The 26,695-nt window shown below is 40.7% G+C and overlaps 1 protein-coding gene across 20 annotated transcripts in view; it reads right to left on the reverse strand.

The window, feature by feature from the left end:
- CLASP1 (cytoplasmic linker associated protein 1) overlaps positions 1 to 26,695 on the reverse strand; it is a 273,158-nt gene that overhangs the window by 47,267 nt on the left and 199,196 nt on the right. For 7 of the 20 annotated variants that reach the window (XM_027562856.1, XM_027562823.1, XM_027562805.1 and 4 more), the window contains 8 exons: positions 19,247 to 19,350; positions 17,339 to 17,362; positions 15,860 to 16,104; positions 14,110 to 14,173; positions 9,038 to 9,040; positions 8,683 to 8,846; positions 6,248 to 6,326; positions 4,689 to 4,832 (listed from right to left, as the gene is read on the reverse strand). In XM_027562856.1, coding sequence (XP_027418657.1) covers positions 4,689 to 4,832; positions 6,248 to 6,326; positions 8,683 to 8,846; positions 9,038 to 9,040; positions 14,110 to 14,173; positions 15,860 to 16,104; positions 17,339 to 17,362; positions 19,247 to 19,350 — 827 coding nt within the window. Of the gene's footprint in view, positions 1 to 4,688; positions 4,833 to 6,247; positions 6,327 to 8,682; positions 8,847 to 9,037; positions 9,041 to 14,109; positions 14,174 to 15,859; positions 16,105 to 17,338; positions 17,363 to 19,246; positions 19,351 to 22,465; positions 22,529 to 26,695 lie in introns of all 20 variants that reach the window. The other 13 variants (XM_027562797.1, XM_027562874.1, XM_027562832.1 and 10 more) reach the window with 5 other exon arrangements.

The following is a 26,695-nucleotide window of genomic DNA, read 5'->3' on the forward strand; positions in this document are numbered from 1 at the left end:
CAGCGAAGCACACCTCACTGGTGACAGGCTTGGGCTTCAGTTTTGCTTGTGCTTCTTCCCTCCTTCACATCTTAAATATTTAAACACCCAACTCTCTCCAATATGAAACACCCTAGAACACTGACATAAAAGGGAAAACAAAATATTAAAAACGCTTAAGTCAGCAAAGCAGAGTTGTATCAGCTTAAACTGATTCTAATGTACTTTCCCAAATATGAGATACGGAGAACCAAATATGAGATACGGAGAACAAGTTACACCACCTGCAAACTTCCCAAGTATTGGTTGTATAAAATTAGTACTGTCTGATGATACAGCCAAAATGAGAGTTTACTAAATTGATTTCAGACTGTAGGGTGCTTCTAGTATTTAGAAGGTAACACCTCACTCTACTCTTAGGAAATTAAATCAGAACACCAACAGGAGAATTTGGTTCATAATCAGAAAGTGCTTTTAAATCACCAAGATGTTCTCCTAGTACCTGATACATTCTGTAAATGACAGGTGAGTCAAAACATACTTCTACTTAAAAGAGATAAGTAAGCATATCTTTAAAGCATTAAATTATCCAGATAAAAATGGTGCCTGTTTTCTTTTTCTATAGCTTTAAAATAATGACAATTTTAATCTTAGCATAGAGTGATGTAGACCATATCACAATTTCTAAGTATTTTAACTTATTTAGGCATGACATTCATTTAGACAATATTTCCAACACATCTCAAGTTCTTGGATAAGGCAGTTGGATCACTTACAATAGCATCTATACCTGTATGAAATATGCAGTGGATGGAACATCAAAACAGGGCATTTAAATAGAAGTAGCTCTAACTCCAGGAAAGATTAATCTGCAGTGCCTTAATGCACAGTTTGTGAGAGGCAGCTATGGGGCAAAGGAACATATATTTGAATATTGTGCTTTAACAAGCCTATTTAAATCAAGTAACAGTACTTTACTAGCCAGGGCTAGATGGATACAACTTAAAGCCAAACAATCTAATCCACAGATATCTTGGATGATTAAAAAGCAAAGATGCATCTGCTAAACTGAACCCAACACAAATGTGTCGTTAGGTAAGAAAGTGCCTAAGGAATTACCAAATAACTAACCATGGAAGATTCATGCCAACCCACTGAAAAGGAGACCAAAGCCTTGGGTGGCAGAACACTAAGGTGGACCCCAAGATTCCAGCCTCCTGGTGAGTAAGCCCTGCACAATCCCCTCTCCTAAGGTGAGTGATGAACACCATTCCCACAATTACCTTACAAGGACGAAGGGATTTTGCCGGTACAATTAGTCCCTCCCTAATCAGTTGATTTTTGGTTAAAGGGCAGATTATCCTGGGTGGATCTGACCTAATCAGGTGAGCCACTGCAAGCAGTCACAGAGATTAACATGAGAATCTCCTGCTGGTTTCTTTGTAATTTATCTTTTGTTCTTAAAGAATAATTTTGTTGAACAGAGAATTCTTAGTTGACTTTTCTTTGCTTTCAGCACCATTAAAGTCAACAGGCTGCCTTCGTTCTCCAAGGTTTTGGATGAGAAAGCAGCTGTTTGTCTTACTGAGGATCTGGGCTATGCTGAGCCGCTTCCTTGGGCAGCTCCCATGAGCTTCTGTTTCATTTTCAGCAGTTTGATTATGTCTAGGTGTGAATCTTTTTTTTTTTTTTTCTTTTTCTTAAAGTGTACTTGGATTTGGTTGAGCTTCTTAGATGTGCAGATTAATGTTTTTCATAAAATTTAGGAAATTTTAGGACATTATGTCTTCTGCTGGCTTTGCAGAAGCAAATTGCCAGGCCAGGTATGGGGGTGGCCTCCATGAGCTGTGACCGCCCCCTGCTGACAGTGGGCAAAAAAACAGGTACCATAGCCCTCACCAGTAATGAACTGACTTAGGCCAAGAACCAGGGAGTTGGAAGAGAATCCTACGTCTCAAGTGAGACTGAAGACCCAGGCAATATCTTGATTTCTGTCTGGGAAGACTAAGCAGAGAATCCAGAGAACATGTGCCAGACTTCTAACCCACAGAATTGTGAGATTATAAATTTTTGTAGTTTCAATCAGCTAAGTCTGTGGTAATAGGTTATGCAATATGAAACTAATATAGAAGCCAATAGAGGAGAACTTCCAAGCCTGTGGTTTTGAAAATGGTGACTTTGAAATGTTATTTGAAATTAGATCATTTCTCTTCAGGTACTTATTCATTAATTCATTTAAAATACTTCTTAAAATGCTTACTTTGTTCCTATAGGTATCATTCTAGGTGTTGGGCATAAGTAGGGAGATGGGGGAGGTTCAGGGAACAGCAAGACCAGGCCTGGTCCTAAAGATGATGAGGACCTAGCTGGGGTCTTGTGAAAACCAGCAGCAACAGGTCAAGACCACATCAGCAGTCTATAGGTCTGAGGGTCAATCTTAGGGGAAGTGGTCTAAAATAACAGGCTGCTTATTAAAGTGTTATACTTATTAAATAAGTGTTAATTCTTATTAACACTGTGCATTAAAAATCAGCCATGTGCGGACGGAACTCCAATCAGACACAAAACAACGTCCATACTCCACTTTGTACTAATTAAGTCAAGTGACTTTGGGTACAGCATAGGAATTGAGACTGGTTTTTATTGCAGCCAGGGCTGAGGACTACTGACAAAAAAAAAAAAAAAGCTTTTCAACTTCCTCTGAAGCCCTGGATTACTGTCCTTGAGCCCAGGTTTGAGCTCAGCCTGAAGATGAGGTGTTTTAGCAGTCCTCACAACGGGGGAGGGGAAGATGGAAGGGCAGACATGGAGGTGGAGTGCCAGTGCAGAACAGGGTTTGCACAGTAGCACAGTATGATCCAAAATAACTGAAATTAAGTGTTGAAGATCAAACAGTAAATAAGTTATGTGATCTCAGCGTTAAACATCCTAACCATAATTGACTTAAGCTAGTATTTTAAAGTGGGCTTCCCAGGTGGCACTAGTGGTAAAGAACACACCTGCCAATGCAGGAGATTTAAGGAGATGTGGGTTCAATCCCTGGGTTGGGAAGATCCCCTGGAGGAGGGCACGGCAACCCACTCCAGTATTCTTGCCTGGAGAATCTCATGGACAGAGGAGCCTGATGTGCTACAGTCCATATGGTTGCAAAGAGTTGGACGCAACTGAAGCGACTGAGCATAGTATTAAAGTAACTTGAGTGTTTTGATGTCCCAGGCTGGATAACTTTGAAACATTTCTCTAGTGTCCTGATTACAAAAGTTAGGACAATAAATCCTAGTTCAAATTTTTAATGGGCATGTCCAGAGAAAGTAGACATCATGACCACAGTCAGCTGTTCCCATACAGGCCCTAATCATGATAACACGCAAGTATTAAGTATCCTTCAGCCCCACAGGAGGGAACACTTGAGTAACACTCAATTACGAAACACAAACTCACATAGACACACACATATTTACTTGCTATGCCTAAATACAGGAAGGTTTTTGTATACATTGGTTGATCTATGATTTTGAAAACCGTAACAGAAATACTTTGACTTTCCAATCAACCAAATCATTTTACCACCTCCTACTGTACCCCTCTAATCCCAAAGAGGCTTAATAGTTAAAGGTTGCCAGTGAAATGTTCTTTTGATAAATACTGAAAAATTTTATAAAAAGATCATAAATTTAAAATATTATTTAATACCAGAACAATAATTTTGAATGAGTGCATTAATAAAATTCATCCTTGTTTCTTTAACCTTGGAGAACTTCGTTTATAATTAATACTATATAATGGCTGGAGAATTATATGGGCTGTAATTCTCCCAAAGAAACATTATGGGTGATTCTTTGATTCTCCTCCTTGGACTCTAGGAGGCAGGTGCTAAGCAGGTAGGTGTTCAGGTGCAAAGCAATCTTGCTAACACTGCTTAGAATCATCCTTAACCCTGCCTTGACCTAAGTGGTCCACATTATTAATTCTATCCCAAGGCCAAAGGACTATTTTGGCTATAGAGTTGGCTATGAAGGAAGTATACTAGGGGGAGAAAAATGCAAGGTTCATGATTATACACAAATAATCAAAATCAAATACTTTTAGTCTAAAAGTAGAACTGAGAAATCTGACTTAAAAGTAATTTTTAAAGGCTAGTTGGGCTAGTTAGTTTACATATAAAGTAAAAGAATGATGGCCATGTGTGAAACTCAAACACAGAAGAACAGGACATGGACAGGAAGAGAATAGAAGCAATAAGCACAGTGATAACTCACACTTCCTGTGTGCTTATCACATGTCAGGAACTGACCATGCTTTCAACATGTATGAATTCATCTTCATAGTAGTCCTGAGGCAGAATACTACCTAGGAATAGAAATGCTAACATCCTGTGCTCCCTTAAACTGCATTACCTGCCTCTCAATGTGCCATGAGCAAGTATTTATCTTTAGCTGATTAAAAAAAAGCAACAATACAACATTTTGGTATCAGGGTGTCTCCCATGACACAAGATTTCAGGTTTTCATTTTGATACGGAAAGACTGGAATAAGGTGGTCCTGGACAGAGAAGATAGGGGTAGGAGCAAAGTCTTGGTTTCGTAGAAAAGGAAAGAGAGAGGTTTGCATGTAGGTATGGAGGTGGTTTGAACATTCCCATAAATTCCTCTAATTCACACCTAAGAAAAGGCTGTGATTAAAGCTGTGCCTGGCGCTTTGGGACATACCTTTCTCACGTCTGAACTCTTTGGTTCTGTTGTCCAGGTTATAATTCTAGAAACAGCAAGCCTTGTCTCACTAGAGTTTATGAAATCTGTTGGGTCCATCTGCCTGGCAAGAGACTCAATGTACTTCAGGATTGCAACTTTGACCTGAAAGAACCAGTAATTACAAACAGTAAGTACACTTCACACATTTTTGAACAGGACTCTTATTGGTGCTCAGAGAAGTACACACGACCTGGACTTATGTTCCTACACAGGGAGCCTGCAGCAGGGAAAAGCATGGATGACTGACCCGGAAGTCTGGGACAGGAAGGGGGCCCTGCATTTAAGCAGGCCCTGATCTTCTGACACGCCAGGACACTTGCTGAGCAAGAGCCCACTCGGGGGGACCGAGGGACCCCCAGTTCTGCCACTGACAGAGTGGGCACGAACAACTCTATGTTTTGATTTTTAGCCACTCTAGGCCAGGTCTTGCAAGGCAGCACTGAAGGCAATCAGGGTGATGTTCTGCCCTAACTTCTCCACTGATATCTCACTTGGCTTTGACCTCAGGAGAAACAGGCTATTATTTATTGAAGGTGAAGGTGAAGTCACTCAGTCATGTCCAACTCTTTGCAACCCCATGGACTGTAGTCTACCAGGCTCCTCTGTCCATGGGATTTTTCCAGGCAAGAATACTGGAGTGGGTTGCCATTTCCTTCTCCAGGAGATCTTCCCGATCCAGGGATTGAACCTGGGTCTCCCACATTGTAGGCAGATGCTTTACTGTCTGAGCCACCAGGGAAGTAGGCTTCTCCTAAAACCTTGATGGGAGAAGGAAATGGCAACCCTCTCCAGTATTCTTGCTTGGAGAATCCTGTGGACAGAGGAGCCTAGAGGGCTGCTGTCCATAGGGTTGCACAGAGTTGGAGCAGGCATGCATGCATTGGAGAAGGAAATGACAACGCACTCCAGTATTCTTGCCTGGAGAATCCCAGGGACAGAGGAGCCTGGTGGGCTGCCATTTACGGGGTCGCATAGAGTCGGACACGACTGAAGCGACTTAGCAGCAGCAGCAGCAAAACCTTGACAGAAACTGGTGATCAAAGAATGGACAGTGTACCTGATCTGATTCAAAGGAACACATCCTCCTTCAAATACTATCAGTCTTGTTCTTACATTTTTTACATTACAAAATATCTAACAGCTAATTTACCTGTGTTATAATGTTAATGTTAAAAACATTCTAATAAGATAGCTATTTCAATACATCAAAATTTCCTAGTTTAAACATTAACTGTGAAACAGTAATAACACGCAAATGTTGGTGAGGACGTGAAATAATTGGGAGTTCTCAGACACTGCTGGCCGGAATATAATATGGTACAACCATCTCAGCAGTCTGAAATACAGTGAAGCACGTCCTTACCGAGTAAACCAGCACTAGGCACCACACCAAGAGAAAAGGGCACACGGTGCTCATAGCAGATTTACTAACAGCCAAATATGAGTCATGTCTGAAAAAGTATAGTTTAAGCAAATTTGAATTCTAGAAGTTGAACTATAATGACAAAGTTACTGACCTTGAGGTTAGGAGTTTGAGTCTGATCCACAATAAATCGCATCAAAATGTTAAATTGTTGATCAAATGGAAAGGAGTCCCTAGGTTTATAAAAAGAAGAAAGTATTTTAAAAGAAAGATTTCTTACAAAAAGTAATGTAAAATCATGTAAGAAACTAAAAAACAGATTAACACACGTAAAAAGCAAACCTGTTTACTTTTAAACATTACTTTTCATTTTATGTAATAAATACTAAAGTAATACACATAACATAGAAAAGTTAGAAAAAGAGAAATCTTCTTAGAAGTCCCAAAACACATAAACGAAGCAATGAAGTAAGGAAGAAATGCTTACTTGCCTTCTCAGGATTTGTTTAGCTCCTTCTCCAGGTACCTTCTGGAAAACTGCTCACTTAAGAAAGAGCTCCAACACCCAAGCCTACCCTTTATACCCTGACGAGGCTGCCTGCACCATCTATCCCCTGAGGTCTTTGCTGGGTAATAGCCTGTGAGCCAACTGTGTGCGTCAGCAGAGACGAGTGCCTGGGGACACTCACCAGACACACGCCCGCCAGCTACAGACATACACAGCAGCCTGTGGCCCTAAGAGTCCCACTCCAGCTCCACTTCTCACTTGGGACCGATTCTGTGTCTTGTCATCATCTCGTGTATGTGATCCAACTGGGTAGCCTTGAGGGCTCTTGGAGAATGAAAGTTAGCACTCCCTTCCTTAAAAATTACCCATATGATTTTAAAACTGCCCAAAGGATCCCTTGTTCCTGATGCAGACATGCCTTCCATGGTAATAGGAAAGATAATGCAACAGAAAAACATATTATATTGAGGCTGAGTATATGTATTGCTCTCTTTAGACTCCCTTTAAGAGACTTTTCTCAGTGTACAAAAGTATAGTGAAAATAAAAGGGATGTAGGGTTACGTCTATAAAATCACAGGACTGATCTGAAATTTAAATAAAATAATACAAGAAAAATATAAAGTGTATGGTACACACTGGGTCTTAGTAGTACCATCATTATACTGATTAATAAAAAGTAAACAATCCAACAGCACATCCTTTTGTCCCACAACTATCTGTATCCAGGAGGCTCTGAGGACCACTTCTGGAGGCAAAACATACTTAATATACATGATTTAAGTGACTCATATTGGCTACACATCAAAGAAATAACACATAGAACACCTCCCCCTTTTCCCACAGCAAACGGAGGGTGGACGTCTTAGGCATTCACCAGAATAATGCCAACTCAAAGATGTATGTATTTCATCTCATGAATTGTTGGGAATTTCAATGCTAACAAGAGAATATGGGTATTAAGTCAGAAAGAAGATATTCAAGTGGGTGACAAAAACTACAGGTAACAGAGTGACAAGAAACCATCTACAAAGAGTTTCCTAATGTCAAAATGGTCTAGTTCCCTCCTCCCCAACCAAATAGACATTTTTCCAAAGATGATATACAAATGGCCAAAAAGTACACAAAAAAGTGCTCAACATCACTGATTATTAGAAAAATGCAAATAAAAACTACAGTGAGATATTGTCTCATACTTGTTAGAACGGCTATTATCAAAAAGATAACTGCTGCTGGTGGAAATGTAAATTGGTGCAGCCACTATGGAAAACAGTAAGGATGCTTCTCAAAAAACTAAAACTAGGGAGTTCCCTGGTAGCCTAATTGTTAGGATTCCGGGCTTTCGCTTCTCTGATCCATGTTCAATTTAAGATCAGGAAACTGAGATCCCACAAGCCACAGTGTGTGGCCAAAAAACAAAAAAAGGAGAGAGAGCCATCTGACCTCTGTTCCCTGCAGCACCATTCACAATCACCGAGGCACGAAAACAACCTCAGTGTGTTGATGGGTGAATGGATAAAGAAAATGTGGTGCGTATATAAACAGAATATTATTTCACCATAAAAAAGAAGGAAACTATGCCATTTGTGACAACATGGATGAAACTTGAGGGTATTATGCTACGTGAAATAAGTCAGAGAAAGACAAATACTGTATGATATCACTTATCTACAGAATTAAAAAAAAAAAAGTCAAACCCATAGAAACAGAGAGTAGAATGGTGGTTGCCAGACCCTAGGGATGGAGGAGATGGGGAGATACTGGTCAAAGGGCACAAACTTCCAGTTACAGTTATGACATGAATAAGTTCTAGGGGTCAAACATATAGCATGTTGATCACAGGTAATGAATGATATTGTATCATACACTTGTTAAGAGAATGTATCTTAAATGTTTTTTACCACATATGCAACAAAAAATAGTAATTAAGTGAGGTGAAGGATATAAATATTAACACTGTACTAATCATTTAGCAATATACACATGTATCAAATCCTCATGCTGTACACTTAAAACTTACATGATGCCATATGTCATTATATATCAAAAGCTGGGAGAACACAATCTTGCCCCAAACACTTGCCTTGTGACATCAAGAGCCTTCTGAACTTTTGCTTGCACAGATCCAAGTAAATCCGCTCCCATTTTCTTCAGTAATTGTGTGAGAAGAACAAAAAGCCAGTCTTGCAGGTCATCCTTATGAATTATTATAAAATCCACAAGGGTCTCCAAAAACATACTGAAAACCTAGACACAAAGGGAAACCAAGTATTTCACATGTTTAATTCATAATTTCCTCCCAAGTCTTCAAAACGTGAAAATGCCCAATTGGCCTTTGCCCAGACTCCTAACTTCGGTGACAATGTTAACAACTGGACACGGCATAGACGGCAAACGTAGTACCGAAAAGAGATAAAGGAAAAGGGGTTGGAACTTACTCTCTGTTGTGAATTCCACCGCAAACCAGGCCATGCAACGAAACAGAGTCCATGTTAGTCCACAGTGAAGTCATATCATTTTCATGCAGTTTCCTAAAAGGCCTGAAAAGGCTATGAACTGACAAAATCCTCTCCCCTCCCTCTACATGCCTTTAAAATCCAGTACAGAGAGATATTAACTTTGTTGAAAAGTATGAGTCTAATCTTGGAGGCCAGCCTTCCTTCCTTCCTTCTCTCTCTCTTTAAAAAACCCTTTTAACCACTATATTTATTTCATTTCTAGCATCCAACAACTATTACTGTAGGGTAAGGAAAAAAAAACTTGCATACCTATTGCTTTTCATTTCTATCATCTATTTTGATGTATGCCAATTCAGATATTACAAAGTGTTATCTCTATAAAAAGATATTATAAAAACTATACTAATATTATCAAAGAGTACAGCTTAGAATAAAACAGACTGACAGCTGACATAATTCTCACACCACGGTGCGATCATCACTGCTACCTCCTGTGAGACAAAGTTCACAGTGGCTTATCCCTGAACCAATTTCAGAGAGGTAAATGGTAGCACTGTGTCCCTATTTGGTTAATGAGTTGTGTTCTGCTGGGACAAACCAGCTATTGTAGACTTACTCAGTTATAGCGCAGGAACTATTAACCACCAGGGGTCTCTCGGGAGACAGCTCAGAGAGAAGTCAATGAGTCCCAGCTGCAGGACTCCTGGCTTAGCACTAAGGCAGCTAGCAAATATTAACTAAACTGAGACCTCCAAACTCACTGTACAAGAGCCTTCTGATGGAAACAAATTTCCTTCTTTATCCTCACATTCTTTATCCTCATGTTCTGAATCAGCAATCTAGAGGTGACAGGTAATAGAAATTTCATCAATGTCCAAATCCACCTAATATCCCTTATGCTATATATCTTACGAGTCTTATGCTTTAAATCTTACTGCTCATAATATTATCTTACAGAAAATCTTGATAATTTTATCTCTGAACATCTATGTGGCTTTTAAAATCGATGCTTCTTGGACTTTATTAATATTGTGAATGTCAACCTTGTTGTGAGGGTCAAAACAGGAATTTTAAGACGTGTTTCAAGACCAATACTGAGGAGAATTGTTGCCCCCCAGCAAAAAATAGGAGAATCCCTGTGTTCACTCTCCCCTGCTCTGGTGAGCATCTCAGAAGCAAGGGAGGGGTGCAATGTTTTCTGTACCCCTAACCCAGAGTGGGTGCTCAGCCAGTGTGGAATGAGAGCACAGCAGGTGGATGACTGACATTTCATGGACAATTTCCACAAGGAGGAAAGGGCAGGAAAAGAAGGGAGATGATGACTGCCTAGGCTTCTGGCCATGACAGGTTTCCTTCCCCTGGTAGGACTTAGAAGAGACCATTTTTACTAGGAAAACGATAGTATAAGATAGTTAAAGCTTGCACATCAAGTATTTTAAGATTTGCTTGTGTTGATTTTAGGTTTTCTCAATTTCTATGGAAGTTGAACAGTTCTATGAAGACCCTACAAGACGTTTTAGAACTAACATCCAAAAAAGATGTCCTTTTCATTATAGGGGACTGGAATGCAAAAGTAGAAGTCAAGAAACACCTGGAGCAACATGCAAATTTGGCCCTGGAGTACAGAATGAAGCAGGGCAAAGGCTAATAGAGTTTTGCCAAGAGAACGCACTGGTCATAGCAAACACCCTCTTCCAATGACACAAGAGAAGACTCTACACATGGACATCACTAGATGGCTAATGCCGAAATCAGGTTAATTATATTCTTTGCAGCCAAAGATGGAGAAGCTCTATACAGTCAGCAAAAACAAGACTGGAAGTGGACTGTGGCTCAGATCATGAACTCCTTATTGCCAAATTCAGACTTAAATTGAAGAAAGTGGGGAAAACCACTAGACCATTCAGGTATGACCTAAATCAAATACCTTATGATTATACAGTGGAAGTGACAAATAGATTTAAGGGACTAGATCTGATAGACAGTGCCTGATGAACTATGGACAGAGGTTCATGATATTGTACAGGAGACAGGGATCCCCAAGACCCAAGACCATCCCCAAGAAAAAGAAACACAAAAAAGCAAAATGGCTGTCTGAGGAGGCCTTACAAATAGCTGAGAAAAGAAGAGAAGCGAAAAGCAAAGGAGAGGAGGAAAGATATACCCATTTGAATGCAGAGTTCCAAAGAATAGCAAGGAGAGATAAGAAAGCCTTCCTCAGTGATCAGTGCAAAGAAATAGAGGAAAATAACAGAATGGGAAAGACTAGAGATCTCTTAAAGATAAATTAGAGATACCAAGGGAACATTTCATGCGATGCTATGCTATGCTAAGTCACTTCAGTCATGTCTGACTCTGTGCGACCCCATAGACGGCAGCCCACCAGGCTCCCCCATCCCTGGGATTCTCCAGGCAAGAACACTGGAGTGGGTTGCCATTTCCTTCTCCAATGCACGAAAGTGAAAAGTGAAAGTGAAGTCGCTCAGTCGTGTCCGACTCTTAGAGACCCCATGGATTGCAGCCTAACAGGCTCCTCTGTTCATGGGATTTTCCAAGCAAGAGTACTGGAGTGGGGTGCCATTGCCTTCTCCGACATTTCATGCGAAGATGGGCTCAATAAGGACAGAAATGGTATGGACCTAACAGAAGCAGAAGATATTAAGAAGAGGTGGCGAGAATACACAGAAGAACTGTACAAAAAAGATCTTCATGACCCAGATAATCACAATGGTGTGATCACTGACCTAGAGCCAGACATCCTGGAATGTGAAGTCAAGTGGGCCTTAGAAAGCATCACTACAAACAAAGCTAGTGGAGGTGATAGAATTCCAGTTGAGCTATTTCAAATCCTGAAAGATGATGCTGTGAAAGTGCTGCACTCAATATGCCAGCAAATTTGGAAAACTCAGCAGTGGCCACAGGACTGGAAAAAGTCAGTTTTCATTCCAATCCCAAAGAAAGGCAATGGCAAAGAATGCTCAAACTACTGCACAATGCACTCATCTTACATGCTAGTAAAGTAATGCTCAAAATTCTCCAAGTTAGGCTTCAGCAATACTTGAACTGTGAACTTCCAGATGTTTAAGCTGGTTTAGAAAAGGCAGAGGAACCAGAGATCAAATTGCCAACATCCACTGGATCATCGAAAAAGCAAGAGAGTTCCAGAAAAACATCTATTTCTGCTTTATTGACTATGCCAAAGCCTTTGACTGTGTGGATCACAAAAAACTGTGGAGAATTCTGAAAGAGACGGGAATACCAGACCACCTGACCTGCCTCTTGAGAAACCTGTATGCAGGTCAGGAAGCGACAGTTAGAACTGGACATGGCACAACAGACTGGTTCCAAATTCGGAAAGGAATACATCAAGGCTGTATATTATCACCCTGCTTATTTAACTTATTATATGCCGACTACATCATGAGAAACGCTGGGCTGAAAGAAGCACAAGCTGGAACCAAGATTGTCAGGAGAAATATCCATAACCTCAGATATGCAGATGACACCACTCTTATGGCAAAAAGCGAAGAACTAAAGAGCCTCTTGATGAAAGTGAAAGAGGAGAGTGAAAAAGTTGGCTTAAAGCTCAACATTCAGAAAACTAAGATCATGGCATCTGGTCCCATCACTTCATGGCAATTAGATGGGGACACAGTGGAAATAGTGGCAGAGTTTATTTTTTGGGGGCTCCAAAATCAGTGCAGATGGTGACTGCAGCCATGAAATTAAAAGATGCATACTCCTTGGAAGGCAAGTTATGGCCAACCCAGACAGCAAATTAAAAAGTGGAGACATTACTTTGCCAACCAAGGTCTGTCTAGTCAAGGCTATGGTTTTTCCAGTAGTCATGTATGGATGTGAGAGTTGGACTATAAAGAAAGCTGAGCACTGAAGAACTGATGCTATTGAACTGTGGTGTTGGAGAAGACTCTTGAGAGTCCCTTGGACTGCAAGGAGGTCCAACCAGTCCATCCTAAAGGAGACCAGTCCTGAGTGTTCATTGGAAGGACTGATGTTGAAGCTGAAACTCCAATACTTTGGCCACCTGATGCCAAGAACTGACTCATTTGAAAAGACTCTGATGCTGGGAAAGATGAGGGCAGGAGGAGAAGGGGACGACAGAGGATGAGATGGTTGGATGGCATCACTGACTTGATGGACATGAGTTCAGGTAAACTCTGTGAGTTGGTGATGGACAGGGAGGCCTGGCGTGCTGTGGTCCATGGGGTTGCAAGGAGTTGGACATGACTGAGCAACTGAACTGAACTGAACTGAAGGTTGTTTTGGTCCTTTATCCACCCTTTTACTTTCCTGATATCTTCACTCCTCTTGTTTTCTGTCTCTAAAACCATCCAACACCTTCAAAGGCTTCCTCCCAAACTCTGGCTTTTATTTAAAATCTAGACTCCGAGTAAACTTTTGTCAAGGGTCTTGCTCTCAGCTCCACTCCTAGAAAGGGCTTGTCTCTCACTCTGGGGTACTCAGCAGGGTGCCCTTGTCAAAAGGCGGCCCTCAGGCCCCCCAGAGGCATGGGCATCAGCTGGGTGGCCACCGTCTAGCAAATTCTTAGAAGTGGCAATCTATTTGGAGAAATATTTGATGTGGCTTTTCAGTAAATCCATTCTATAAATGCTATCATTTTTCTATCTTGTTCTATACAGACAAATTGTACATGGGTACCAAAAAAATATTTGTATACTTGATTATTTTCTTCACTACTGTAACTTTCTAAAAAGGCGTTATAATACACTGTTACCTCCTAGCATCCAGCCTACGTACTTCCATGAAGTATGCAAAACTGTTCGCTGAGTGAATAAAAGACTACATCTGATTCTCTCCAGGGTAATCCTTACATGAAATGCACTTTATTAATGACACTGTATGGACAAGAGAAGTTTCTAAGAATTCTGTCTTCAAAAGATATAAACTACTGTTAAAATAAGTCTGGAAGGGCTACACTGCATGGCGGGGCTGTTCTCCCACTTTGAAGTAGTGTATTATATAGAAAGACATGCAAAGAGGTTACAAGTGGGCAGGTTCTCAGACCTTACCTTGCTGTGAGGGTCAGCAAACATTCGGGTGAAAATCTCACACAATCTTTTCAATTCTACTCGACTAGGAAATAAAATGAAATCAATTTAATATTTAATAAGTCAACACTGAAAGTAGTTATAGCTTCTCTAAATCCTTTTATTTCATTTAACATGTTTTACCTAATTTTTATGTAACACCTTTTTTTCTACAAATGAATTATCTAAATTTTAATTTGACGGAATTACACAGGAATAAGAAATCACACCAATTCTGGTCTTGTTCTAAAATGAAACTGAATCTCAGAGTGTGATCACGTAAGTTTACACACATGCACATATGGCAAAGCCAGACACCAAATCCTGCTCACTTCATTTCCACACGCAACAGATGAAAGGTAGTCGGGTCAATTCAGAAAAGCATGTGCAGGGGGGTCAGACAGACCTGGATTTTAGTCTCACTTCTGTTTTAGTCAAAGTACTGTGATATCTTTATACCCATTTCAGTACCACAAACCACTGCTAACTCTCTACCTGCTACAGCACCTGAGCCAAGCACACACTCACTTCACATCAGTGCCCCTGTGACGTTTCCTACCCTGAACTGCACTACCGAATCCTGTCTGTACTTCAAATTTTGATCAGAAAGTGTTACCTTCTTCCCCATACCATGCCCTCTCAGATCCAGTGGTCCTTTTAACATTGCTAACAATGAAATCCAGACCAGACTAATGTTAATCAATAGATTCCTAGAGCTTCTTCAATGGACACTTGAAGAACACTAAGAACCAAGAAACTGGGGCCACCAGAATTAAGGAGATTATTGGAGAATAAGGACATTTCATCGTTTTTGTTTTCTGACAGATCACTAGACCACCAGAGGTGACCTACACTTCAGCAGGAATGTGCATGCACAGAATCAAATGAATAAAGGGGGGCAGGGAGTTTAGGTGGCAGGAAGGAATATGGCAGGGGTCACACTGACTATAGACGGCCACACGTGAAGCCCAGTGACTCGTCAGTCCATGCTCACAGAGTTTTGCAGAGCCATCCATGAACAGAAACACGTAACTAGTCTCACAGCATTGCTTAAAAAAATTATCGAAAGAATGTAACAGACTATACTTCAAATATCTCTCTAACCATGAGGTTCACCCTGCAATCAATGACATATCAGTACTGTCATGGTCTTATAAAAAGCATTTCTTCTTAGATATAAAATAATGGTGTGTCAGTGGTACCTTAGATCTGATGAAATATGTTATAAACATGTGTTTTTGGTATATGCAATACATGCCTATTTTAGAAAATTTATGAAATACAGAAACAAAAACAAAAGCAAAAATAATCAATTCTAGAGATAATGCTGTACCACTTTGGAGTTCTCCATTTGAGTGTCTCTCTACTCTGCATATTTATAAAAACTATACATATGCACATGCACATGAAAACATTTTAGACTGAGACTGGCATCATTTTATTCATGTCTCTGAAGTGTAAATAAACTGTACTAACTTCAGAGTTGTTTTTATGTTTTACCTAAACCACAAACTGTTCTGAGTTTTCTCAAAACACCTACTAGACAAATCTGAGCCATGGTGAACCAAATGTTTCCTAGACCTAATAAGCTATGGAGTGTTTGCCCAATATTTAAGTTCTCTGGAAGGCAAAGACCACATCTGAGCCATCCTGGCCTCTCTTGGGCCTGCCCCATAGATGACAATGCATCCGTGTCAGGCTCAATCTGAAGGAACCTGGCCTCCCATCCTACCTCAGCGTTCTCTGGCTCTTTAGCAGGTTCTGCAGACCCAGCAGCCCTTCCTTCCTCTCAGCCCAGTTGGAGCTGGCACAGTGGTTGAGCACCTCAGCCACGTCCTCTGTCTGGCGCAGGTAGTGGGGGATACCCCCATTCCGGGAGCCATACGAGCGCTCCGAGCACACGCTGGAGGCGTCGCTGTTGGCGTCATCATCAGAATACATCCCATAGGGCTCGTATCTTCTCCTCACAGGCTTCTTCTGCCAGATCCAAGGAGGGGTTGGGGAAGAAATGGAAAGGCAACATGAGTCTTACCACACAAAATCAACAACGAAGAGTTAAATGTAGATACACACACACACAAACACACACATGGGCACATGCACCCACACCTTCCCTTTGCTTACAGATTAGGGAAATGGAAACAGAACAGCAGACTTCTGGTAGGTAGAGTAGTAAGCAGAGCAACCCACAGCAGAAGAAGGAGCGTGATCTTTAGTGCGGTGTACGGCCCTCTCAGTAACATGGACCCACCATGTGACTTCAGAAAGCCTCCTAACCTTTCCCTGAGATAATACTGATTACCATTCTCAGAGGCTTGTTGTCAGGATTAAGTGGAATTATATGCTAAACAGCCTAGCTCAGCACCTGACACACTGAGTCTGTGAGCCCACCACCCTTCCCCAACCAAAAGCAACCTGTCTTGAACATGGTCTCTAAGTAAATTTGTTTGAAAATTCATGCTCCCTTAAGAACATCTGACACTGCAATGTCAGTGGTGTAGTGTCCTATATAAAAGGATTCTCAAAAAATCTATACCATTTTTATTAATGACTCACAGTTTTACAACACTACTAGGCCTCCTTAGACTAGAATACCCACTTCATTCATGTCTCTTACCCTGAATATAAAACTATTAAGTTAAATTCCAAAATTATATAGCAAGAACTATATAAAACAGATAAAATTTAATTTCTCTAAGAGGAAAACAAGTAGCTACGGGCTTAAACTGCACCAGTGTAACTTCCTAGGAATGTGACTTGTACACACATCACAACTTACCTGGGACGGCTCTGCCTTCCACCTACTGTCCCCAGTTAATTATTAATGGCACCCTCCCTCATGCTTAAAAGTATCCTTGTTAGGATGATAATTACACAGCCATCTCATTTATACATGAACTAGATTCCTAAGATAAGGAAAATGCTGAATGTATCCACTCATGAAATAATGACGTGAGACAAAACCTAGGTTAGTAAAATGAAACACTAGGATGATAATGGACAGAACTTGATGTTGGAAAACAATGCTCAAACACATGTGAGATATGACCAGTTCTATCACTAGCAAAAGCACCACTAGTTTTCACAAAATCACAGTTCAGAACAGAACTTCTACACTAGGCTACATTTTTGTTGCTTTTACCAGCTCCTAAAGGAAATATACTCACAACAGAAAAAAAAAGTTATAAAACAAAAGTTAAAGCACTGGTACCTTGCTCCTGGAGTCTCCTAACAGCTGTAGGCAGGAAAATATTGAAGGATGGGGAAAAAGCATAGAGAATTATGTCAGAAGCATATGTGGGGATTGTTCTTGCAACAAAAGTGTACAGCAAAACATATATTAGCAAACCAAAAATACAGGTTAGCAAGCAATTCATATCAAGCAAATAACAAAGAATGCTTTCACAATGGCATTTCCTAACCCTCTTGCACCTCTTATGAGACATTCCAGTATCTGCTCTATAATTCTTTGCTGCAACTCTCCCCACACCACTGAGGCACATTCCAAATGTTGCTATTAACTCTGTTGTCTGTTCCTAGGAAAGCTTCTGTCCCGGGACTTCCTTTCTGTGAGGCAGGGACTGAGTACCATCCTGGCGCTGTCTTCTGAAGCAGGTCATGGGAAGAGACCAAGAGGTTTGGACAAAATATCGTAAGGGCAGTGGGAGTGTAAGGAGAGCCACAGCTCAGAGAAAAGCCCAAGTCAGGCAACGGCAAAGCCCAAATTCTTGAGTCCTGCTCTGCCTCCTGGCACTTTGTGCAGTGTTCCTGGGGCGGATCTTTAAGAAACAAGGAAACACAGCCCTCCCCCCTTCCCCAACCCCAACCGAAGTGCTGTCTCACCAAGGGCTTTGCACATCCATCACTTCTCACCCCACTGGTTCCCACTTCTTAAAAGTCCCAGAATAGGTAAGAAACAAATTCCAAATGCTGCAACTTGGAAGGAAAACCGCTTCATAAAGTCTCTTGACTTGATAAAGTCTCTTGTGACTCTTGAAGTCCTACTTAAAGCAATTATCCTGAACTCCAGTACCTGCCAGGAAGAGTCCTTCCACACCCAAGGCTGATGAACAGACCTGGCTGATGAGGGGCAGCCCTCATCAGGAAAGCACTAGGAGACTGGAAGATTGCTTGCTCACAGATATTTGTCAGAGAAACCTGGCTGAGCAAGAATAAACGAGGGAGGGCCAGGAGGGATGAGAGGTAGAATTCCTGAAGCCACACACTATGAAGTTTTGATCAAATGAAAACAGGGCTGGATTTAAAACCTCAGGATCTGAAAGCAGGGTATTATAATGCTTTTCTCTTAAAACAGTACAAGTAACACCAGAGATCAGACAGTTCTCTAAAGCATGTCTATTTTAAATGCTGAGCACATAAACCAGAAGAAACAAGAGGCTGTGTTACTACCCGCTGAAATGCATCTTTATAAGGCAAATTGACCACAAGCTGATTCTACTGAGGAACTTTTTGCTGGAAGCATAAATTTAAGGACCTCTAATCACTTTATATTGCTTTTTAAAATATTACATTATAACAATGAAAGAAAAAAACATACTCCACTAGTGCTTCATATTCTCAAAAAGTTCATCTTAAAATCTGGGAAAGTTTCTGTAAATAATGACTTAAGGACTCATTCAAACAAATAAACAAAATCATACGGAACAACTAGTGATGGTAATGGAATGCAAGAGTTTCAAACCACAAAGTCTACGACCTACTATTATACAATGATGTGCTTAGGCTATGCCATCAAAGCCTGTAAAGCAACAGAAGCAAAAGAAGGGGCAAAAAGGAAATGCTGAAAAAAAATGGATAAAAAAGGAAAAGAAGAAGCCCAATGACATCAGAGAAGCCCAATGTCATCCAAACCTCCTTGTTACTGAAGAGCAGAGAAGACACTCTTGACGTTAACGTGGCTCGAAAGGCCAGTCTTCACTTACGTACAGGGTTAAAAGTTTAAGAAGAAAGGAATAACCTAAATTTACCCAATATTTACACGATTTCAAAGAGTATCAAAGAAGACTTAGTGACCTGATTTGGAGGCTACTTCCTGTGAAGACAGAGAAAAATGTAGGTCAGTAATTCAAAGAGACTCCACACACATCGGGCCTCTTACCAAAGCATCAGCAACAGCAGCTTCCAGATCTGTACTGGTGCTCAGAACCCGCATGGCATTCACAGAACCAGGAATTCTTCCTGCCTGGCCGAGCCCAAAGCGGTCTAGGTAAAAAACAAAAGCAAAAATATATGTCATTTTAATTCAAATGTTTTCATTTCTTTGCAATGGCCCTTGCCTCATCCCATACTGGACAGAAACACTGAAAAATCCCTGGCCAGTTTTTACTGCAGTTGGCTTGTAGTTTCAACTACACTTGACTTGTTTACCAGTGGCAGAGATTACAATGTTCACATTTAATATGGTTGCATTCTGACAATTGAAATGGTTCTTTAATGATATTTTATTTTGGAAAAGTGCTGAGATATAGGCTGGAGAGGGGAACTTATTATAGAAGGGAACTGGGCCATGAGTTGAGCCTTTTCACCTATTTAGTATTCTCTCTAGTGGCAAAAGAAGCCCTGATATTTGGTCAAACTAATTAGAAAGCTCTATGGTTTGATAAATGAGTTCTAATGCAATATGTAATAAACAGATAAAATTTGAATCCAATGTATTACACTGATCTCTGTGCAAATTTTCATTACTGTCACTACTGTTTGTTATTAAGCTCAATTAATTTTAGATATCTGTTCATCATGATGCCTGCGTCACCAAAGGTTATTTAAAAATCAATATATTAAAATTAATCTTCACCACAAAAAGCTAGTATCTTCACTGCAAAACATTAATCATTCAGATAATATAAATTTTTGCGAAGTCCCTCAGAGGATTTTTAAATGATAATCTTTATATGTGTGAACAAAATGGACAGAATGCAAAAAAATTTTCCAATTTTAGTGGTTCAAACAACTATTATAAGCTTATTAACCTTCATGGATAATAAAGACTCTTTTCTTTGGCCGTTCCATGAGGCTTGCAGGATCTTAGTTCCCTGACCAGAGATGGAATCCGCGCCTCTGGCAGTGAAAGCACTGAATCCAAAAAGACTAACTTTCACAAGTCCCTTTACATGAACTGTCCAGCCTTCCTTCCGAAAGGCTGAGATTAAAACAATGCAGGAGAAACTGGTAAGGGTATCTACTGGTAAAGGTTTTTTCACTTCAGGACAGGGCTTTATTTGGACACAGATTACTCGAAACTCACTGCCCTTGTGAGTCCACGCTGCTCACCGCTGTGGCAGCTCAAGACAAAGCAATCCAGTAAATGATTCTTATTTAAAATGTTAAGATTAAAAACACTTTAACAAATAAGACACTGTTTGGACAAGGAAAATCTCTGTATTTGCCATATTCTAATAATGAAGGCATTTGGTGGGGGGGAGGGAGACAGAAAGCTAAAGTCTGTCTTACATAATTGATCTTTCTTATAAAACGATATATTTAAAATTTGGATAGGTAAACAAGATATCACCTACAACCTGGTGAACTTTAATTTAGCTTTTTAAAATTGTCAGTTTTAAAACATATCTTCCACTGCCACAGAATGGGGGAAAAATTTAACTACTAATCAAAAGTTATACAATTATGAATTTTTATAGAGAAACAAAAATTGCATGTTATACTATCCCCTTTTTTAATGCAGTTGTTGATTATACTGAATGTCATCATTATGTGTATGTTTAAAAGGTGATAACATGCTGTATAAAATCAATTATATCTCTCTCTATAATATAAATTATCAGTTCAAATATGAAACAGTTAGAAATTTGAGATTTATGATGCACAGTTTTATAAATGATCATTGTTCAAGTCTTTCTCTTTTTTCATTAAAAAAGGGTAGATAGTAAGGGATTTATGAGTAACAGAATGAAAGTAATCCAGTTATAAGCCATTTAGAAATTACCCAGCATAAACTTAAATAAAACATAATCTTAAAAAAAAAATAGATCTCATGCCAGCAAATCTTGCTCCAGGGATAAGAGTGATTCTTCAGACACAAAATTAAAACTGTAAGAACAAAGCAATTATTCTGTGCTTCTCAGATGTGTATAGCTTCACCACACATGGTGACTGCAGATATTTATCATAGATAACTGAATCAAATCTTAAGGGGAAATGTTTGGAGTGAAGAAAATTTATAAGCCTTTTGTTTTCACCTGACCAAAATCTGCTCTATGTTCTCTCTGGTACCATTCACTTTCCAAGAGATGGATACATTTAACTGTGCCCTCAGCCTGGCCCATAATCTTTAGGGGAATGTCCTAACCAAAGAACACATAATAAAATGCATAGGTGGTTCATTTAGAGAAAAAACAGAGACACTAACTCAGTAAACTGGTCACAGTTGTCATCATCAACAGTCAGATTTAAGAGATGATGCCTCGTACTCAGTTGATAAAACTGTAGTCATGAGGGATTATTAGTTTATCAAAATGATGGCAGTTAAATCTGGCAGATTGAGCATTACTGTATGTTATTTCTGCCCTAATGGCCAACCAGGGCATTTATTTGGGTATTGTTAAAATGGGGTTGAGGCAGTGTTTCGAGTCTGCAGGCTGCAAAGGCTACCTTTGGCCTGACTTGATTATCATAATCGGAGAAGGCAATGGCAAGCCGCTCCAGTACTCTTGCCTAGAAAATCCCATGGATGGAGGAGCCTGGTAGGCTGTAGTCCATGGGGTCGCTACGAGTCGGGACACGACTAAGCGACTTCACTTTCACTTTTCACTTTCACACAATGGAGAAGGCAATGGCAACCATGACTTGTTTTTCCATAAAAGTTTCAGGGCAATCCACTTCCTTCAATCCATGTGAAAAGGGGTATGCTATAATTGAACATCTGGTGACTAAATAGTACCTCCAAGTAATGAAAACTGGACAGGAATAACTAGCATTCATAGACACCACTTTACTGGGAGCAAAGACTGAGAGACAAAAGCCTCTGTTGGATGAGGTCCATACCCCAATTCTCCTAGGGATACTTCAGGACACCTATCTGGGGCTGCTGCTTTCCTGCAGGAGGGACTGAAAGCAAGGGCGGAAGTGCTTCCCCATCCTTCTGTTTTAACATAAATATGAACACTAGATAAATGATGTCAAACAAGCTACAAAGCATCTATAGCCTATTAACAGAACCATAAACATTCAACAACTTAAAAAAACAGAAGCACACTGAGGGGGGGGAAATATGAGGTGCATCCATGCCAACTGCTAGCGAATAAGATGGGAACAAATGTGACAATGAGCGTGAGACAGGCATGCATGAACACGTGTTCACCTGACTGCCCCACAGAGTCAGCCGTGGCGAGAGCACTAGTGGACCTGGAATGACGTCGAGAGGCTGCAGGTAAAAGGAACGGCAACACCCACAGGGTTAACACATGAGAACCTCAGACAGCAGCGGCCACAGGCCGGAGGGCACGAGGGCTGCTCCCAACACAGCCGTGCTTCCTCATGAAAAGAGATGGTGTTGGAGATGAATGGACAGCGAGCGCCGATCCCCGGCCTGTGCACCCAGCGGCCCACACCTCAGGTGCACGTCCATGACAGGAGCCACTATGGCCACCATGGACTATGCACAGGAAGGACGTCAGGGGCCACACCAGAGGGGCAGCAGCAGCATGGGTTATACCTCTCGTCGGTATGCAATGCACACGCAACCATGCACCATATACAGAAGCAAAGAAGTTCACAATGTTCTCTCAACAGAAACAGCATGAAGTCACAAGAAGGGGGCTTTTATATAGAAAATGGATAGACAACAAGCTCCTACTGTATAGCATAGGGAACTAGGTTCAATATCCTGCAATAAACCATCATGGAAAAGAATATGAACAAAAGAATGTATATAAATGTATAACTGAGTCACTCTGCTGTGTAGCAGTAATTAATACAACCCTGTAAATCAACTGTACGTCATTAAAAAATAATAAAATACTTTATGCTTCACAGAACAAAAATTGATTGATTTAAAAAAGGGGGGGTCAACAACTATAATTCCATTTTCCCTAGTCAACATGTTTGTTGTTCTGTTGCACAAATATCCTAATTATTAATTACCTCATTGTTTAACTGTTGGAAAGTTAGCTGCAGTAAGTTTAACAGCCTTCCTTGGAGAGGCAGCTCAGGACTCCGGTTGTGAGCACCAGCTCTGTGACACATGGAAGGTGGGAGAGGGCAGGTCCCGGTCAGATCACAACTAGTTGTATGGGCCTTGGGCAAAGTACTAAACCTCTCTGTGTCTTAGTTCTCACCTGTAAAATGGGGCTAACAGTGGTACCCTCCTCTTGGGAGTTAAGAGAGTTAAGAGAGCTTATACACCAAACACTTGAAACAGTGCCAGGCACAGAATAAACCGTGGTAGCAACAGAAGCACAGTGCTGGTGGTCACAGCAATGGTCAAGCATAAACTCTACTTCACCCTTAGATGTTAAATATTATTTTACTAACAAGCCTCATAATAATCACATCAATACATCAATCTGAGAAAATACATACCAAACTCCAGACTCGTGTGGAGGGAACGACTTTTAGAAATAATTATGAAATACAGGCTTGGGTCCAAACCTGAATTTATTGACTGGAGTACCATGCAACACAAGGCTTTTTCTTACCTCAGGGCGGGTAAAAAAGTAACATGCTTCTAATCATTACTGGGAAAGAACACAGTGACTGCAACACAGGAAGTTCACAGGTTTCCCAGAGTGACACTAAGCCATGCTGCCTTCCACCTGCATAGCCAGAGCCCAGAAACCTCAAATGCTAACACACAGTTACTCATGGAATGGTAAAGCCTCAAACTCTTCAATATTACTATTTATTTAAGCTCATGTCACTTTATGAAACATGCGTATCTGCAGGATAAGAGATACTAAACAGCAAAGGTCATCTGGTCAGTGAGGATAAATTTTTATCAGCATGCAAAAGAAAAAGAAAATCCCTAATTTCTCAAGATGCACAAAAATAAGTCAGCAAGCTCTAGAACAGATATTACAAAATAATCACTTTCCTTAAATAAGGAAACTGACAAAATATTGTGTAAGACTGAAACAAACTACTCATTTCTTAAACAAGCACAATGGTATCATATCCTGAGAGTTTAAACTGGAAACAGTGTTTAAGCAACACATGAAGGTTATGAAGCTGTCCTTTAGTTCTGTTTCAACAGAATATTCTACACAAATATGTCATGTAATGAGTTCTTATGTGTCATGTACTCAAGTGAACATCCCACAATGGAATCCAAGGGGACCCACTTACGTAAAAGCCTCACCGACAGCAGAGTCCTAAAGCCCTTAATCTTCCCAAAAGTTGTCACCGTAACCATTTAAATATATATTAATATCATTAAAATGGTCCAAAACAAGTTTTTAAGAAAAATACAGGATGTCCTAATGGTCCAGTGGTTAAGAATTCACCTTCAATGCAGGTGACACAGGTTGATCCCCGGTCCAGGAAGATTTCACATGCCACAGGGGCCCACGTGCAATAACTCCTGAGCCTACACTGCAGAGCCCATGCTCTGCAACAAGAGAAGCCACTGCAATGAGAAGCCCGTGCACCACAACCAGAGAGTAACCCCCACTCACTGCAACGAGAGACAGCCTGCACAGCCGCAAAGACCCAGCCCAGCCAAAAACTACACAAAACAAAACACCCTATAAACTCAAACCCAATATGCAGTCAGCAAAACAGTTACTTCTGTTCCTTTTCTTTTAAAAAGTGAAGGTTGGCTATGTAAGTTGATTCAAAGGGGGCACTAATACAAAATCTCACGGATTTATAAAGGGGGTACAAAATGAATATTAAAGTGAGTGAGAAGGAGGAAACATCACACCCTCTAAAGGGCACAGGAGGTTCTCTAAGGGGCAGCAACCTCTGGGGTTTGTACATGAATTCTCGGGTCCTCTGGTCAAGCCTGGAAACACAGCCAAGCAGAGTGCTTTCTCCGTACCTGGGCCTGGGGAGGCCTCAGAAAGCATTCAGCTCACTTTGCAGGAACAAGAAAAAGACGCCTCGGATGAGGTGGAGGAACAGCCAAGCTCTGAAGTCAGAATTGTGTGATCTGTAGAAAGTGGACTCTTTTCCCAGGCTCAGTTGTGTCATTTGTAAAAGAGGGGCGATGATACCTGTCCCAGAGGCTGAACAGGACCCACAAGGGTTATGTGCCCACTGACTGCTCAGAATGGTGCAGGGACATATAAGCACTGCTGCTGTTCTGAGCTGGACAGAAATTTTATAAACAGATTTAACCCCCCCCCCCCCCCCAAAAAGGCATGGTCTAAAAACTGAGCTGAAAAGATGTTAACTCCTGCCCTGACCACACAGAAGACTATGCTGGTGGCTAGAGATTATCAGAAAGAGAAGCACCCACAGCCACAACTCCAGCTGTGGTAGCAGCAATGACACATCACAACCCGGGCTGTCATCAGAAAACACCTGAGTGGAAACTAGGAGCTGGGTCCCTCAGCTCCTCAGAGTCCCGTGAAGACCTCAAGAGTCCAGCACATCTTGCCTGGGCCACAGACTAGGGTCACAAAGGCTGCTTCCATGGGCAGTAACAAACACAGCAATGTCTGAGGAAATAAAAACACTGAACTGCCTCTAAGAGACAAAATGACCAATAAACAGACTGCAGTGTTCAATTCTAAGTTATTTGGAAGGTCAAATCATGAACAAGGATGCATACATAGCCATAATTTGAAAGGAAAAATAACCAGTTCTTACAGAAAAAAACCATCATTGTTGCCCCTGATGTTTTTGAGGATTCTGATCTAACACTTGAGACTGCTGTGCAAGAGCTGGGAGGGGCCAGGTAATTTGTGCCCCTCTCAGGCCCTTGTGCTCAGCAAGTAGGACACTCACACAGGTATCTCCTCACCAAGTCTGGTGGACTGTCTAGAGGGCCCTACATCTGTTTTCCTGCTCTTTCTGAGAACTCCACGAAGGACAGTGTTCACGAAGAAATAGATTTAGATTTTAATTATTGATTTGGGGGAAAAAAGATCCGGGGAAGAAGTGTATGATATCAGAAGGAGACAGAGGAAAATATTAAGACCTAATGCTTTTGCTCCACCATCCATCTTCCACAGTGACATTTTTATATTTGAAAGACCTGCCTCACAATTAGAGTCAAAATAACAGACTGTTGAAGTTCACAGCTCCAGATAATAACTTAAGGCCTAGGCCCAAGCATTATAGGATGATTTCTACCTTACTTGCCATGCTTATCACGACAAAAATAGACAACTGCACAGCACTAAATATGCCAAACGACTAGAACACCACTACTGAAGAATACAAAACATTTCGTTTTTGTGAAAATGTGTGTTGACAGTGCAAAGTGAAAAGGTATATGTACATTTTAGAGAAAGGCAGGACTATTAAAACTAAATAGAAAAAGTAAATTCAATATCTATAAAGGATACATGTTTCTCTTTTTATCTTGTTTTTCCTGAATACTAGAAATTGTTAAAATACAAATTCTGGCTATAAGAAAAACTGAATG

The sequence above is a fragment of the Bos indicus x Bos taurus genome, chromosome 2, assembly GCF_003369695.1.
Source record: "Bos indicus x Bos taurus breed Angus x Brahman F1 hybrid chromosome 2, Bos_hybrid_MaternalHap_v2.0, whole genome shotgun sequence".
Lineage (NCBI taxonomy): Eukaryota > Metazoa > Chordata > Mammalia > Artiodactyla > Bovidae > Bos > Bos indicus x Bos taurus.